The sequence below is a fragment of the Anolis sagrei genome, chromosome 2, assembly GCF_037176765.1.
Source record: "Anolis sagrei isolate rAnoSag1 chromosome 2, rAnoSag1.mat, whole genome shotgun sequence".
Taxonomy (NCBI): domain Eukaryota; kingdom Metazoa; phylum Chordata; class Lepidosauria; order Squamata; family Dactyloidae; genus Anolis; species Anolis sagrei.
Window position 1 is genome coordinate 254,272,662 of NC_090022.1, and position 19,215 is coordinate 254,291,876.

Below are 19,215 nucleotides of genomic sequence, written 5' to 3' on the forward strand. Positions count from 1 at the left end.
ACAAAAATATACCATTTTTATCTTAAACCATTTACGTGTTAGTAAAGAAACCCTAATTAGTCATATGAGTTGTTTGTATCCTGTTCAAGACTGTATTCCTATTTTGATGGGTTGTGGAATCTACTGATGTATTATGATAGAAGGATAAAGCAGGAATCTAACATCATTCCAGAGTCTCTAGTTTCTCTCTTTTATCAATTGGAAATTATATTTTCGCAGATTTTAAATTTTGCCAACTTTCTCAAAAGAAAATATTGGAAAACCAAAGGGAGTATCTTATAAATACATAGGAAGTGATGTGGCCAAAATTAAATGCTGTTCAACTTCATTAATTGAGTTGGAAAATGTTAATTTGCTTCGTTCTCCCATTTTGAGAAAGAACTTAATATTGTCAGTTTGTATAGTTAGTATATTATTATTGTTCTTGTTCTTATTCTGGGTCTTCAAACAAATTAATAATGCACTTGATTTGAATTAAAAATCATTTTTTAGGAAAAGGGCATGTTGGGCATTTCATATCTAAATAAATATTTGGATTTCACTTCATATATAGAAAATTCTCTCATTATTATGCAAATACACCATGAGTATAACATTTCCCAAGATGTCATTTGGCTATTAGGATCTTTAGAAATCACTTCTCAAAGTTGCAAAGCTCATATTCCTCAAGAAAGCAATATAAAACCTAAAAGGTGCCTATCCTTTTTCTATATGAATAATGAATGTAATAGGAAAAGCCATTATTAAAACAGCAGAATACATTGACCTGCGAGTTGTATCTGAAAACTGCTCTACGTTTCATATTTGTAGCAAGTGCTGACAATTCTGCTGCGTTGGCAAATGAGGATGCAAGATTATTTTGCAATAGTTATAATAAAAAGCTTCAGTAATGTTATTTATCTATAAAATATTTTAATTGATATATTAGAAGTATAGATTATTTAATGATTGGGCATATAATGTCTTCTGTGTGACAAAATTTCCATAATTCCCAGTGTATATAAACTTTTGTCATGTTTGTCTTTGACTAGTCAAATTGACTAAATACAAAATAATCCTATGAAATTGTTTTATTTCTGAAGAAAAAATGTCTTTCAGGATGAACAATGTTCACACAATCCAGTTTTCATTCATACAATGTTTTGTTTGCATTAGAAAGAATTATTGAGTTCAGTCTATCGGAGTAAGACCACACAAGTATGTGATTAAACATTGCGATAAAGAACAAAACCATAAATAAGATAACATTCAGAAAATATTTTTGGATTGACTGCCTTTTTGGACTGACATGGGGCTTCCTTTCATGTATACATATATACAAAGCTAGTATTTTGTTAAGTTAAGTTAATGGAATTTAGATTTACCATTGTAATAGGGTCCATTAACCTGGCCTAGAAATTGGGAGAGAATATCTCCAATTTCTCTCTTTTTTATGCAGAAATCCCTCCAACCCCATTGAGTTGGGAGGAGCCTCATGGCCTGATGAGTTCAACACCCTGCTCAATGCGGGATCTCCACATAAAACACCCCCACAGGTAGCTATCAAGATATCTATTATTATTTTCCTACTTTTCTCTCTTGATGGTACCCAAAGCATATCAAGAATGTCTAGAGAAGGAGACGCCACCACCTCTCTAGGCAATTGGTTCCATTCCTGAACTGCTTTTACCTTCAAGATGTTATTTCTAATGTTCAAATGAAATCTACACTCCTGCAACTTCAAACCATTAGATCTGGCCCCTGCCCTTTGTGGCAGGAGAGAACAGGCCTTTCTATGACAGCCAAAAAAGGAAGTCTTCCCTTCACTAAGCTGAACATGCTCAGTTCCTTCAACTTTCCTTATATATTTTAATTTCCAGACCTGTTACCATCCTTGTTTGTTGCTCCTCTCTGAACTTTCTTCAACTTGTCTGTAGCAGAACGGACAAAAACTGCATGCAGTACACCAAATGCTGCCTGACCAGAGCAGAATATCCTGGGAGTGTTCCTTCCCTTAATTTGGAAACTATGCTTCTATTTAATGCAGTGTAAAGTAATATTCGCTTCATACATTAGTATTAAGTATAGTCGAATAGTCAGTAGACACCATCATTCATCATAATCAGTGCTAACCTCTGCTAACCATCTTTATCAAAGCTGATAAGCAGCTCTTGATTTTACGTAAGGGGGAACTAGGGTATGGATAGCCTTAAGGACAGTATTTATTTATTTATTTATTTATTTGCAGTATTTATATTCTGCCCCTTCTCACCCCACAGGGGACTCAGGGCAGTAAATATCAGTGTCAGTTTAACTTAACTTAGAACAGGAAGTGTGGCATAAATAAATAAACCAGCAAGCAAGCTATTTCAGATGTTATATCTCCACTAGTCCACAAACAGTGGTTACAGAGACAAAGAGTTTTGTAGGGGTTTCTGCATTTCTGTATGACATCAACCTGTAAAATATCTACCGTGGTGTTTTACAGATAACTCATTATTGTGCCTGTTGCAATAGAGAAAAATATTGATACATTTCTGCATATGAGATATTATTAACTTACTCAAAAGTTATATAGTCATCTATCCCTCGCAGTAAAGCTGTCATGGCTGAGTGCCGAATGCCATAAATTTGATGTTTCATGCTTTGCACCCGCAAGCAGTTGCTTTGTCAATCAGATACAGTGTTATGTCTCTTGATTAATGTAAGCTGAAATAAGAGGGAATAATCTGTTTTTTTAAAATAACAGTGCAGCTACAGTTGCATCATGCACTGGATATTCTAGTGTGTTGCTTGAGGAAATGTTACATTTGTTTTGCTTTGCCTTTTTATATAAATGTGACCTAGATTTTACTCAGTCACTCAGATATTTCATTAAGCAATTCTGATGTGTTTTATATTTGGTTTACACACTCATCCAAAGTTAATAAACAGAGTTTTGCTGCTGCTCCAAAGAGCTACTTCCGTAGTACAATATATCTATTTCACATGGTTATGGCTTTTATAGCCCTGAAGTATAGCACCCTGATACATCACGAACCTCAAAATATATCTGAAATATGAAAACAATAAAGATACAAGCAGCATTATCTTTCATTGCAATTCACTTTTGTCATGTTGAAATATTCAGTTACAGGTCATGTTTCTGCTTGTTCCATTATGAGCACAGTATTTTCAGTAAGAAAGATGCAATTCGATAATTGTGCCACCCTCTCGTAGGTTTGCATAAATCTAATAGAACTTGCAGGATATCATGTACACTTACATTGTTAGTATGAGACTAAAATTTATATATAGAAAGATCCCATATTTTAAAATCATCTTAATATGCTTCTTATGAATATTAAAATAACTGTCAGAAACATTTCGGCATTTGAGAATTGAGTGGGTGTCTTATGGTCACATTACATGAAAGTATCTTGTGTAAGAAAGACGAAATCAATATTTTGTAAATAATTATTGTATATATTATTTGCCATGTATTTGTTAGCTGCCTCTGGATCAGTGTAGATACATGCTATATATTGTATTTTGGAAATGCTTTGAATTCTTAATCAGTTTTAGAACGATCATTTTTAAAACATCAGAGGCCAGTCCACTGATGCTCTTAATGCAGTAGGTGTTCTTCCTATTTCTGCCTGACCTTTACACAATGGTGCCGTCCGGTTGCAATCATTCCAGCTCCATTCGTCGTGAACCTGTCAGCAGCAAGTGGAGTCACTCTATACACCCAGGCTGTACAATGTGAGCTCAGTTCCTCTTTTACCTGCAAAAGGAAAACACAATGTAGTCATTTATGTAAAAAAACAAAACAAAAAAAAACAGAGTTAGGCTCAATTACTTTCAGAGGGACAGGTATAATTTGAGATTTAATTGTCCATACAATACTGCACTGAATAATCTTTGGCATTTAATGTATAGGATTTTATACTTTATTAATTTTTGTTATTATCAAAAACAAAGATGATTGCATAGATTATCTACATGACAATTATATATTGGCATACTAAGGAACACAGGAAACACCTATCATTTTCTAATTACCATGATCTATTTTGCTGTAGTAACTTCAGTATTTACTTACTTGTTTATATAACTCAGTTCTCAAAACAGCATAATACTAAAACCAAATTTATATTTACTGAGAATAGAACACACATTCTTGAGGATTTCATTGACCTTCTGAAGAAAGTTAGTTGTCTCTGTGCTTGTGGAAAAGGATGGAGAGCGCATCATATAGAGTTTGCCTCTGTAAACAATACCTGTCTGCCTAATTTCTGAATAATAGTTCATCAAGTCAGGGACTTAACAATTTCTGTACAAGCACAGGAATACAGAAGATAACTTGATTTATGGCTTTCACATCAATATTAGTTCATCTTCTCACACAACAAAATAAGTGGAGATTTAGGATTAAAACATTTTTAAAAGCATGAAATGGCCCACATTTACAGCTTATCTGAAAGGATTTGCATAGGAGGTATATCAGTACTACCTGTCACGAACATGCAGTAGAAAGGACATTGCTTCTAAAATGCTGTTGATTTAAAACATTAATGACTCAACTGTATGTTTGCATTATAATTTGGAAGATAGCTTCACACCTGCATTTTCCACCCTATATATAATGCTGCAACTTCCTCGGATGATTATCTGTAGTTTATCTAAATAACATAATTTTAGAAAAACGTGTTTGTTGCCTTTCTGCTGCCTTGTCTGACATATTATTTCACAATACCTTTAAAAGCAATGCACCAAGAAATCTTCCTTATTTAAGCTTATAATACAAATGCAACTCTTTTATTTATTAATGATTTGCTGACTCTTACCCAGTTCCATCCACAATTCCCATGATTTTACTTAATCATTATTGTAAAGTGTCTAAATACATAGGTACTGTCATTTTGATTATTTATGTCTAGCATTTTATCTACTAAGCGAATGCATTATGTGTCCCTTCACTTTAAACATAAATTCAAAATGCACATTGTACTCTTTTTACAAAAGGATAATTATGTGTATTGCTTTTTAAAATGCAAGGATAATAGTAAACATCGCTAATGGTTTAAATGGAAAACAGACTGCAAACATATGATCTGAATCCATTTAAAAAGACTTTTGACTTTTAGTGCAAATAAGAGGGCTATCTCAATAAGTTAGTAGTACATCTAGAAAATAGTTTATTTGACACTTTATGCACAGGTTTTTGGTACTTTCTGAAATAAGTCTCATATAGCTCTCTGCAGGGTTTTTTTCTGGGCTTTGTTGGTATCATTTGCATTATCTTATTTTCTGTATTGTAAATTAGCATTATTATAACATCTTAGGGTTATTCCTCATTTACAGTATAACTTTTACACATTTTTTAAAAAATGTACCTAAAAGATTAGATGAAGCTACTTTCTTAACTCATGTTAGAGACCTGTTTGATCTCATAGTATATTTTGGTGCGGGGGCTATAATATATTACCTGTGTATCCAGTGAATGGTTACAAAGATAATTTGCTGAAAAGCATCAAAATTAAATTATAAAATTGTTGACATTGCACACCAACAATGTCTAAATCGGGTTAACCTCCAATTAACAAAAGAAAAGGAGTAAAGTCAGAACATTCATTACTGGTTTAATTGTAATATCTGTTTGATTCAAACCCTCCTTACTGTGTTCTGGCCCTTCCAATTTAGTCATTCAGTCCATGCTGCCTGTATTGTGTATTCAGCAATCCCTATTAGACATCTTCACAGTGAGTGATTCTGCGGGGCTTTCTGACACCCGCTTTCATGCATGGCCTGCGATTCTGTGTGGAAATGTGGGTTTTTTCTCTCTCCAAAGCTGCCTGGAACATTAAAGACATCTTGGCCATGTCAGACTCTTGAGTGAGTATGGGTGTGTAGTGTGAGTGTGTGTGTATATATATATATATACTGTGTGCATGTGTGCACACACACATACTGACACACATATATATGCATATATGACAGAAGATAAAAATTAATGTTATTTGTATATTAAAACTTCTGCATTGAAATGCATATTTCAAGTGAATCTATTTGTGTATGAATATATCTGAAATGCATGTTTTATTGGAAACCCTGTGCTTATCTCACTTTTAGTCTGTTGTAAATGACACTAGGGGGCAGTGCTTATCCTCGGTTGTCGAGTTCTTCTGGGACCGGGAGGAAAAACTCAGCTGATTTCTGTAATCTTACTTTAATTAACAATGGTATTCTTATTAAAAATGCAGACAGTTTAATTCATTGCTGTTTTTGTTTCTAGTGCAGCATCTAATCTAGTGTAGTGCCTAAATGCAGGGGTAATACAAAGGATGGAGCTATTTGCACTTTAAACAAATACAGAATCAAATGTTCGACACAATAAATAGATTTTTTTTCCATTTGAAATGTCATTCTTGGCAAAGCCAGAAGGCTAACTTTGCCCTGTGATGAGGTTTAGATCCCTTGCCAGCTGTGCTTCTTGCTAGCAAGTGTGATTGAACAGCTTTAGAAAACAAGTGAGAAGGAATCACTGAAGAGTTACTGTAATTCCATTGAACAAAGGTCAAGAGAAAGATGTGCACAGAACAAGTCTTACCAATTTAAACCCATATATTCTATTGAAGAATGTATCAAACGCATTTGTTCTATTGTATTGTAATAATTTAGCTTTTGATATTATTAATTTCACCAAAATCTTGACCAATGTATTTTGAAGCTGCAGGGGTAAATATGAAGTAGCATAATTGTTGTGTCTGTGACTGTGCAGCAGAAATGGTGGAATAACAATGTTATCCAAATTATAAAGGCCAGGGCAGTTCAATATTGACAGAATGTCAGAGAGTGCCATACGTAGTGCTTTGAAAGGTATGCTAAGCTGGTGATTAAATTTACACATCATGATTGAAATCCCATTTAGTTCTGTAGTATGTGTTGTTGATTATTTATGAACTGGAGTCAGTAAAATATTGCTTTCTATCTAATATGGTTTTAAGTATGGTGCATAGGACCTACAGTTGGGTTCTGTTGACAGAATTCCTTATCTTACAGAGCTCCACCTTCTCCAGAGTAAATGAGATAATGCATAATCATTACTTTTCTGGGAAAAAAGTTTAATAGAGTATTGAAAACCACACAAAATAAGTGTCCCTTCATGATTGAGAACTCCAGCAAGCCTTTTCCAACCTGGTGCCTTTTAGATGAAGGAAACAAACTATTTTTTTCTATACACACTTGCTAATGGTTCTGGTAACTGAAGAAAAATCATTGGTCAAGCTAGTGAGCATTCAAAGTGAATTAATTAAGACGACAATCCAACATATAGCTACTCAAAAATAAGTTTCACTGATTTCAGTGAGTAAACAGGTACAGAATTGAGATCCAGTAATATAGGATGGGATACAAATATTCGAATATGTTAAAAATGGGATTGTGCTCTAAATGTGCTACATGTAATACATTCCAGTTTTTAATTTTTTAAACCTGCACTTGTATATTCCTGTTATTTGGGAATTAATTTAAATGTTTATAGCACTAACCAAAGTTATTGCCTTTTATAGACAAATTAATAACCTATTTTGCATACAGAATGCTAGAGATACATCGTATAAAATATTGGTGCAACTGCAAAATATTATTTGCTCGGTAACAGTACATACATATCCTTGTGTAGTTATGCAAAATTTCCTACAGAAATTACTTGCTGTATATGATGAAACTAAACTTCATTTTGGTTTACTATATAGCTTCATGAATATTTCAGCCCAAATCCAGTTTCTAGCCCCAGACTATCTTATATCCACTGAATAACTGGGACCTAATAGTGTACACTTAACACATTCATTGATTCATTGTACCTCTCTGACTTGGACTAGTTGTTAGATTTATGATAATTTATATATAATTTTATCAATAACAAATACCAATTTTTTGCACATAATATCTGAAAAACATTCCATTTAGGTATCTCACCCTTTAGTTCATAAGCAAAACACTTAGACTCTGTATCTTTGAAACATTACTTTTCCTAGTGATTAAGAACAATCAGATGCTACTCCAATAAGTTATCTCATCCCTAATAGAATATTTTGTTTGACTTTAGGAAGTTAATATGAAATGCTGATATACTTGAATTAAAACTGAGGCATTGACTGTGTCCATTCTCACAAGAAGTAACTTGAAAAATTAAATTTTGCTTTACTTAATTGTTTATTACCTCAAGCCAAAAGAAAACAGTGTTCATGTGCAAGCCAACATGTCTGTAGAGAAGTGAGAAACTGACAGGAAAGGTCTTTGAGATTTCTTCCTGAGGCTCTCGAGAGCAAGGCCAAGGCAGAAAATAAGAAACAACAGCATCCTCTTGTCACATGAGATCATTTTCGACACTTTTTAAAATGGATGTTGTCACATTTGCAAGCTCACAGTAGCACAATAAAGTGATAATAAAGCACAGTGGCCATCAAACAATCATGGGTTTCAGGCAAGCAAACTATTACAACAACTACTTTCACAAAATTCCACTTAGGATCTAAGGAAAGATTACTAAATTGCTTGCTCATAGTCAGTAGTTTCATAGTTCAATAGTAATATCTTTGTAGTTTTGGGAATATTTGCTATCCTCGCCTTACATTTTCTCCTGGCTTACGAGTAAGTGGTCTGTTAAATCTAATTCTAAATGAAAATGGCTCATCATAACCTCTAATGATCAGTGAGAGCTTCAATATAAATTGCTATCAGAAAAGCACTTCAGTGTACTTTTATATCAGTAAATTTATTTTTAAGTTAATAGGAAAAAGTACCACAGAGACAATACTTGAAATGGACTAATAAGCGTGCCCATGAAAGTTGCCTTTTAGAGCACTAAATGGAAGTTTTTGCATTGCTAATAGACTACAAAAGTTGCTTAGGTAATAAGATTCTCTCTTATCAGTAAAAATGAAAGGGGGGTGGACTGCATAGCTCAAAAGATTGGTAATCAGATTACAAAGTCTTTCACTTCTAGGTCACTGGTTCAGCTCTGCCCCCTGTTTAGTGGTGACGAAGAGCTGTTCTCAGCTGATGGCGTTTCAGTGGCCTTTGTTAAAATACATCAGTTGTCTCTGTCCGGTGCCTGGTGACATTAGAATTAGCCCACATGTTGGCATTTTCACTTGAGTGTCTTTCTGTAAATGAGTTGAAATGACTTGCTTATGTGTTTAAAGAATTCCTTCATAAAATTGATGGGTCAATTGAATGAAAAATAATACTCTGCCACTCATTATTCTACATCTGTTTTTTGAGAATAGAAGGAGCCTTTCTCCATCATGTTTTTTGTCATTTTCTAAAAGCCAAGTTTTTAAAAAGAGATACCTAAAATAATTCCCTAATTGGAACACAAAGATATTGAGGATAAGACTAATAGATCAATAGTGGGGAAATTCCAGGTATTGCTTTGAGAGCATTATGGAGAACTAGTTGAGATCTAGCTTTAGAGGAGTTACAAAAGGGATCAGCACAGAGACATAGCTGCAAATTGGTATTCGCCAGTAGAGTTGACTGGAGTAATGTGCTCAGTGAGCAAGATCAATATTCAGAGGCCAGACAAGAAATAGAACAAGAAGGGTTTAGATAGGTGGGAGAGTATAACTACTGCTCACCAGCTTGATAAGCCAAAAAAGAAAAGAAAAAAGAAAGCAGGGGCCAAAGGCCAGATATGCAGGCATTCTGTATACAGCTGTCACATGTGCATTTATGTTTGGAACATAAGAAAAAGTCAAGAAAACCTGTCAGCATTTCTTTGAGTCTGAGATAGATTGACATAATCTTATGTATGTTACTTTTAGCCAGTCATTGAGCTGTTTGTAGGTCTCTTTAGGCAAACTAAATACTATCACCAATGTATTTTTCCCCTATTTCATGAAATGGTCTCTTGGCTAGAAATTATATAGCTAGTCTCTGTAATTCACCTATACTACTCAGTAGGAAAGAAACTTAGATAGCATTTGAATGTAATATAAACATTTTCGTTTCAGTAGAATGTCATCATATAATATTTGTAATTTAGTGTAAGTGCCAGAGCAGTAAACAGCATGTTTCCAAAACAGATCATAAAGGTCATAAATTACACCATCAAATAGGTGATTCACACTACCCAAACAAATTGATGAATGCTTGAAATAAAATTTGCTATACATTTATTTCAAGTCATATATATAGAATGACTATATGTTTCACTCACAGGAACCCATCAACATCCATTTTCTGACAAAACTCTACACATAAAGAGGTCGTTTAATCTCATTTACAGAAAAATACTCAAGTGGGAATGCCAACCTGTGTGTTAATTTCAGTAGACATTGGATAGAGGCAATTGATATATTTTAACATAGACCACTGAAAAACAATAATCTGGGAATTGATATGTCTTTTTTATCCCTTACATTCGCAGTCTTAGAGTGCTTCCGATCTAGAGCAGAAAATGAAGTGCAACTCCACCTAATGAAAAAGTTGTAGTCTTGTTTCATTCTGAAGTAGTCACTATCATCGTGCATTTTATGACCCCAGAGCAAACTTCCTGTATTGCAGGGTATATGAAATACCTTTTCATGTGTGTGTTAATAATGCACATGTACAGTTTAGACATGCAGATTTGTGTTCTTTGTGTCCTTTCACATGAGAATGAAAAACTTTTTTATAAATTGGAGATTTTTTTTGCCAAAACAAAATTCTCAAAATTATTTTTTACACAAGAAGTATGTTTGCCCAAAAACCAGTAAAGAAAAAAATGCACAACATATAATGTAAAATATACAACAAGAGGCAAAAACTCTTGTACTTTTCCTTTCTCAATGAGAAAAGCAAGACATTTTCTTTATTACACTAGTCAAGATGCTAGACAGGATCTGAAGAGCCTTTTGAGATCAATGTTCTCCAAATTTTAGAAATAATCTGTTTCTTGCCTCCCACTATAAATGCCCTTTTGATAGGGAGGTGTTTCTGCCATGCCTGAACATTAGAACCTATGGCAATATTCTTACAGGGCCATGGCATTTTTTCCAGAGTTTTATTGAAATCTGATCACAAAGACTAAAGTAATATTGTATAAAGGATCAGAAATTAGATCCTCAGCTTTTTTAAAAAAAAAAAAACTTTGTTAAAAACTGCAGTACACTCTCAAATTGATTTCAGCAGAAGTGGATTGTAAACACTTCTTTCCCCCAGAAAAAAATTAGCAATTCCCCCATCAAGTTCCTGTTGGTAGGTTTTACTTCTTTACTTAGTCATAGTTTCATTTGGTGAAAGGGGAAGTTGAATTATTCCATAAAGACAGGGGACCTAGTTAGCCTGATTGCCCGCATCCACCAGGCTGATTGGCATACTGCCTCTCATATATCACATCGTCTACCTCTCATGTATCACTTTTTTGCTTCCTCTCTTTGTTTTTTCTAAGAGTACATCAACTTGGCAGAATTAATGCAGTTTGATAGCACTTTAATTGTCACGGTGTAATGCTATGATCAGCATTTTTTGGCAGAGAAGGCTACCTTGTGAAGCTACTACTCCCATTACTCCTTAGTATTGAGTCAAGACAGATAAAGTGGTGTCAAGCTGGATTAATTCTACAGTATAGGTATACAGTGAGTCCAAAATAAATTTCCTCTGTTTGAGCCTCTGAGCCCTTTGCCTTCTTTTTTCTTCCTGCTCATACAACCCAGCCCCTGAAAATGACCTCTTTCTTGTGTTGCCTATTTCAAGTGTGGCTTTTCAGAGTGTTCTTAAGATTTCAGTAACTTATCTAGTCTTTCTTGTAGACTTCAGGCATTAACTTCAAAAAATTCTGTCTTACTTTCTAACTACTCTGAACGTCTTCTGTTCAATTGCCTTTTTTGCATCTAAGATCACCTGATTCTTGCCCTTAATAAGAAGCAAGACTCTCAACTGATTGTTATACTACTGAGAAATGATGCGATCCTCTATATGACTCATTATGCCTGCATTAATATTTAGGCTGCATAGAATTCTCTGAATACTACTGCAATTCTGTCATCCTCAGTGCATGGAAGAAGTCTTATTTTTTTATTTCAAGAATTTATAAGGCTGGCCTTATGAATAAGAATACTTATTTTTTTCTGACAAGTGTTAAAGAAAGGAAGTGAAACTTATGAACAGAGTCTTTTGCAACCTCTGATGTCACCAAGCTTTCTTTGACCACTCAAGCTTTTACATTTCAACATTTTTCTGTCATCATCCTGCCTTTTTTGTTGGTTTGGGAGTCAAGGTGGCTTAGAATAATAAAAGAAATCACATCATACAAAAAAATTAAAAATACCAATTAAACCATCATGTTTAAACTCAATTATAAAACAATTAATAATAACAACAAATAAAAATTCAACACAACTTGTTTCCCCTAAGAAGTCCATTCTCAATGGCCTGCCAGAATACAAAGGGTTTTACCTGCTTAGAGAATGAGAAGGTTGCCTGTCTCACCTGTGTGAGAAAGTAATTCTAGAGCCTGGAGCAACCTCTGAGAAGTCATTCTCCTGTGTTCCCACTGAGTGTACCCATAAGATTGATGAGGCAGAGAGAAGGGCACTCCCCGAAATATCTCAAAGTACAGGCAGATTCATATGAGAGAATACAGTCTTTGAACTGTGCCCAGAAATTTAAAAAATGCTGCAGTTCTTTGGACCATTTGAAGTTTCCAAAAATTCTTCATAGGTATATAATTAGACATAGGCTAGATCAATACTGCCATATAATCCAGTTTCAGAATGCACTTTGACTACATTGGACTGGATTATATGACAGTGTAGACTCATATAATCCACTTCAATGCAGTTGAATTCTAAAACTGAATTATATGACATCATGCATCCAGCCACAGAGACAATCTTAAGAGCAATCGGAAATTAGCCAAGGGACCTCAAGCAAGTGCTGATCTTCTCACCTATGTTCTTCAACGTTCTCTGGTATACCTAAGGGAAAAGAGGGGTAGCAGAATGTTGAAATGCCTTCCCTACAATGAAATAGCAATGGTTATGGCAGTTCATCTGCTAAGTACCACTCCTATGAAAGTATCATACTCTTGCTTTGTATGTCAGTTTCCAACATCATAGTCCAGTAATTTGAGCTGGAAGAAATTTCCTATAATTCCTGGAAGGCACTGCTGTTTAGAGACAATTATTTGGCTTCCTGTAATAATGGGGGGGGGGGGATTCAGGATTGTTTTCAGGTGGTGCTGTTACAGTTTAATGCTTCGGTGTTCAGATTTTGTCACAAATCTATAAACATGCTGGCCTCATTTACCTTTCTCAACAATTATTCACATCCAGATATCATGGAGACTATAATAGTATATTTGATTTAGCATTTGCCGCCCACAGAGGAAAGAACTCTTTACAAGTATACCTCAGTTGATGAAGTAAATATGTTCGCATTACTTCTTTAACAAACAATATGGTACCAGAGACAGAAATGACATGGAAAGAATAGGAATAGATCCTACATCACAAAAAGGTAGAGCAGTTCAACATGTTTCATCAAACGTTTTATTCCAAACTAACAGTACTCGCATGTGAAATAAAACAACCAAGTCAAGTAAGTCTTGTTTAAGTAAGCAAAACTGTTTTGAACCTTGACGAGACCACTTGAAAATCACAGGAAATAATGTGCTATAGAAGATTCCAGCATACCCCAGATCCAGGGCAAAATCAGCTTCATATAATATGGGGTGCATTGTAGACACTTTCTCTTGCTAAAGCGCATTATAGACTTCAGAATGGGGAGAGAGGTGCTGAAAAGTGCCCCAAGAGCATGGCTCGATAATAAGGGGCTAATTGGCCCCCTGCTTATTTCTGCTCTTACCTGTCACCTTCCCCTTTTTCATACCTGATATGTCTCTGAAGCACTGGTGCACATCTCTGCAGGAAAGGGGACACACACACACTCCGCAGAATGGTTTGAGGCCAGATTCTGTGATTAATATAATCACCCACTTGTCTTAAAACCAGTTCCGGACCTATCAATCTAATCACTTGCGTAGTGAAATTACTTCTTCCCAAACTGGGTCAATGCTGTATTACAGTATCAGTGTAGATGTACCCTGACCAACCAACTGGGACATATTCTGTCATTCTAGTTCCCAGTGTAGGTCATTCAGCAAGGCAAGCAGTGTTGTGTTTATCCAAATCTAAAGCCAAACTGAAATTTATCCAGAAAATCTGCCTCATCCAACAGGGAGGCTGCCACACATTCTAGAACGTTTCTCCAGGAGATGATATTAGACTATGGTTGGCAATTCCCTGTTATGCTTCAGAAAAGATTTTTTTCAGTAACAGCCTCTTTTGAGCAAGCAAGAAACTTGTCTCACTGTAGTGAGACATTCACTAATCCTTTTACCCAATCTTGTTGCTTTTTTAAACCAGGAAGGGCACAGGTTCAAAATGCATGTGGTTACTCTCATCCTACGCAGTAAGAAATGTGTTTCCCTAGACAACAAAGTAATATTGGAACAAGGTCTTAATGCAAGCATTCTCAAGATGTTTAAGAGGCAACATGGAGAGGTAAATTATTTCTCTTTGTGCCTGTGCAGGCATAGGAAATCTCCATTAAGTTAATAAACTAGAGGTAATATACTTATCACCTTTAAGACTCCCTCCCATGTAACTTCTGCTCACCTCTGTGCTGGGGAAGATACCAATAATTAGGGTTATATTTGCATATATAGTGAGATATCCACATTTGATAGCTCTCTAAAAGGTGGTGTTTTTACAGACAAGGGTATTACCAGTCTGCAAATTGCCTGGACCTACAATTCCTGTTGCTAACATTTGAAAACACAAACATCCCTTAGTATGTGGTTTGACTGAATTTGAGGAATAATGCTTAACCAAAAGCTACTAAACGCCATACAATCACTAAGGAATCATGAAGTAGCAGATTTCATTTAAGAAAGTATAGTTCAGGGCATTTCCATCAGGACTCAAATCCGTGCTGAAGTGTGTTTAAATAATCTGCTTCAGTGAGGGTTTGGATCCCCCTTCCCTCCCCCAAAATGGATTTTCCCAGTGGGGTAGCTGCATGCCACTCTGAAGACACCTAATTTTCCCCTAAAAGTTAAATAAAAGGTACCTGGCTGCCATAACTTTCCTCCCCGTACCTCCTGGCACAAGGAAATGATGATTGAGGAGATGGGAAGGATGAGAATGAAAATCCCTCCTCAGCCCCCGCTCCCTGGTCTCCTTGTATGTGATTTTCTCAAACCCTCCTGGCATGACAAGGAAAGTTATGGCAACCAGGTACCTTTCAATCAACTTTTAGGGCAAAATTGGGGCTTGGGGAGAGGGCATGGGCACCTTTGGGCCAAAAGATCTGTGATAGCAATGGAGACTCACCCCCAGATAATCCTGAGACTACCTGGAAGTGCATCTCCACAGGCCCAATACCCCATTAGACCCAGGCCTTTCAGGAAGGCCCAGATCTAATGGGGTATCAAATTAATTCAGAATAAACAAGGGAAACCTTCCTGTACCTAAAGTTTCTCTTTCAGTCTTAGAAAGATATATCTAATTACGTATTAAACATCAGATAAACCATGAATTTTGATTCACATAATATTTTTAAATGTCCACAAGAGATTTTCTTCATGGCTTTCTGCATTCAGACTTAAGGGATGCAATTGCAAGGCATGCTGCATTGAGGGCCTTTTAACAAGCTTTTGATTGAAAGGGTTTGGCTCCTTCTCTTAACGGTGCACTACTGTAATTTAGCTGCTGTCCTTGTTGAAGAGTATATCCTCCTTTATTTATTTATTTTTAGCAATTATATCATTGTTTCTTTGGACTGGTAGTTCTATTTACAAGTAGGCGGGAACAGCTCTGTAATAATTTATGTTACACACTGCTGTGGCAGATGTCACTAGCAAGAGAACTGGTTCCCTCAGCTCTCCCTAAGTCCTTTTGCTAATAGCTAGCAGCTGGAATAGAACTGAGCTTTTACCAGTTACATCAGTTGAGAGAAGAGCTTTGAGAGTGAATATAATATTTATCTGACTAAGTTTGAGTTCATTTGTTTTGGGAAGCTTCCCCAGAGTTTGATCAAACAACCCTGGACTTTTTATAACATTTTCTTTGTTTTCAAGGTATCGGGGCTTATCTGAGCTAAGTCCTGTGGCAGGTTTCCAAATGGATTGGATATTGTGTAGTTTTCTGGAACCTTCTTATGGTCTTTGATAGAAATATATATTTCTGTGTATTCTGCATATATGTGATTTATGTCCATTATGTGAAAATGGTTACATTTGAAAAAAGAAAGAATGCTTGGAAAACAGACAAAGATTTCCTAAGGTCTTTGAGAAGATTGTGAATGCTGAATTATGTCCAATTTCAGCTGAGAAATAGTTGGCTGTCATTCGTGAAATTATGTTGTTCAGCTTTGATTCTTCCCGGAAGTGGTTGTAAGTCACCCAACAACATTACATAACATCAATAGATAAAATTGCAGGTAAATAGAGAAAGGTAGAAAACAAATACAGAGCAAACTTCCCTTCCCACTGCAGTTACTAAAACTAAAGCTTTCAAGACAGGTAGACCCCCAATGCAATTCACAATATTCATGAAATACAGTTTCATGGAAAGACTTCTGCAATTGGTAAGAGGTCAGTCCAGTTGATTCAAGATCATGGATGTGATGCAAATCCTGGGATTTTCAGTTTAAGGAAAGGGATTTTAAATTCTCAACCAGAGAGGATAGTGTCTCCCTAAAGTGCAAGTCCCAGGATTCCATAGGATGTTGCTGTAGTAATTAAAGTGTAATCAGAGCACTATAATTGTGTCGCATGGGCATTCCATGATAGTGATGAAATATTTTTGTAATTCTCCATGCTTCAGTAATAGATATTTTATTTCTCTGGGATTTTACTACCCAGCATCATTTGGTGCTTTTTTGTGTGTTAGTAATTTTCTAAAGCCCATTTGCTTGGTGAATATTGGAAACAGAATCCAGCAAGACATTTCTCAAACTAATGATAAAAAGAGCCTTGGTTTCTACCAACATTTTAAACAAGGTGGCAAATTTATTCTGACATATAGTGCTCACTGGATCAGTGGCTAGTTATCTAGTACAAGCATTAAACAATGTTAGTACATAACCCATGTGTTGCCATACAGAAAGGATTTTAAAAAAAATCCAGCAGATACCTGCTTCCAAACTCAGGTAATCATGGTAAATATATAACCATACACTCTGATTGTGTAAATTTACTTTTTATATCTAATCATAAGGATTGTAGTTTAGATAAATGGCCCACTGACATGAAAATATCTATGTTCATATTGCGTTATAGTGATGGTTATTATATCTTGCTAAGCTGCAGCGCTAAATTGATATTAAGGGTTTAAAGTGTAGTCATACCCAACAAAATATAGTAATTTTAAAATGCTGAGTTAGCCTTTGCAGAAAATTCAGCAAACATTGAATAGTGTCAAAGATGATCTGTGCCATTTTTCTCAAGATGTGTTATAAATATTGTTGCTTTTATTGCTGATTATTTCAACAAACTTTCATTCTTTTGTTCTTTATCTAGCAATCTAATATTGCACTTTGTTGTCCCCTTTTTTTGTTTCTAAGTCAGTTTAGGAGTCTAATTGACACATGATAGCAAACCACAATTTGTTTAGCTTACAATGATTTATTTCTATTTGTTAGCCTAACTATTGTTCATGGCTAACAAAATAAATTTTAAAACAATATTTTAATATTGGCATTTCAAAGTAATGAAGTTTGACACCACATTGATGTCTGCAGCTCAATGCTATAGAATCATGGGAGTTGTAGTTTAGTAAGGCACCAACATTCTTTAGCAGAGAAAGCTAAAGGTCTTATAAAACTACAACCCCCATGGTTCCTTTCCATTGAGCAATGGTAATTTAAGTGGTGTCAAACTGCATTAATTCTACAATATAAATGTGCCCTCTATCTCAGGGCTGCATTGATTACTGTTTTTCCATTTTTAAAAAGTTAATTTAGTATCTACTCAAACAATTGAGAGATTATTCCTGGCTCTCTCCCTGTCCTTGCTTTGCTCACTTCATCAGTTCGTTCTTTCTGGCAACAACCATTTATTTTCCATCACCAAGCCACAAAACCTTTACTGTCCCTGCAGACCTCCTCACTGTCAAGCTTGGAGAATCTAACTCAGGGTGCATCTACACTGAAAGCAAAGAAGTTCAAGATCCATTGTGCAGCTCGCTGGCTTGAACGTAAAGATGAATTATATAAGGCCAGAATGCTTTTGTATCTCTGACACATGATCAACCAAAACTTAATAGCTATAGGACATGTCTTTTGGAAAGCTATGAGTACAAGTTTCCCTAAGGACGGAAATACATTTTGAAAGAACAATCTAAAAGTTTGTGAGAAATATCCCATGGGTTTTCTTTTTCTTTTTGTCTTTTAACTGTGCTTCTTTAAACTGTAAAATTTTAAATGTGTGTCAGTCTAAAACATTGAGCAGTTTAGTGAATTTATATTTTTAATAATATGAGGGTTTTTTTTAATTTTCACTTTCTACAGATGATTCAACGTGAGACAGAGGTGAAAAATAAAGTTACTGCAGTAGCATTGACAGACTCGGTTCACAATGTGTGGCATCAAGAAGCTGGCAAAACTATTCGAGAATGGATGCGAGAAGTGAGTTTAAATTGCATCCTTTTCCACCTCCTGAATGTGGTAAAGGAAGATGGCACATTGTGTTTTGTTTTCTGTGGTGATGCTGCCTGTCTAGCCAATCAGATCTCTGAATTAGCTTGGTGAAGGTGGGTCAGTCTTCACTCTGCCCATCTTGGGTACATGAAGACATTCATCACTTCACCGTAGTCCCATTCGACCATTGTATGTCTTTCTCATTCACCAACCATCTAGGTTCAACTTTTTTATATGCCATTTTTTTACTGTTAGCTACATAAAATGGGAGGAAGTTGTTGCTTTGCACAAAGATGTGTAAGAAAGGGTATTCATAGACAAAATTGAAATAATTCGAATGGTTTACTCTCTTCAGAAATATTTATAACTCCCATATCTGGTTATACTCCTGTATAAACTTGGACTGAGGAAACTTTTTGTGGTCTCCTGTGCTCTCAAAGTAGTAAAGCCTGTTACAAAAGCAGTAGATGCTAAGCTATTTGTATACACAAAATCCTCCTTCGTTGTCTCTGTGACTCACACATATGGGGTAATTCCGTGCCTCTGTGGTTATGTGTTTTG

The 19,215-nt window shown here is 35.5% G+C and overlaps 1 protein-coding gene across 8 annotated transcripts in view; it reads left to right on the plus strand.

The window, feature by feature from the left end:
- The window catches only part of ARB2A (ARB2 cotranscriptional regulator A), a 237,773-nt gene that overhangs the window by 128,532 nt on the left and 90,026 nt on the right, over window positions 1-19,215 (plus strand). For all 8 annotated transcript variants that reach the window (XR_010909335.1, XM_060761780.2, XM_060761783.2 and 5 more), the window contains one exon: window positions 18,526-18,642. Coding sequence is in view for 7 of the 8 variants with exons in the window: in XM_060761780.2 (XP_060617763.2) it covers window positions 18,526-18,642 (117 nt within the window). In the remaining variant the exon portion in view is untranslated. The remainder of the gene's footprint in view (window positions 1-18,525; window positions 18,643-19,215) is intronic.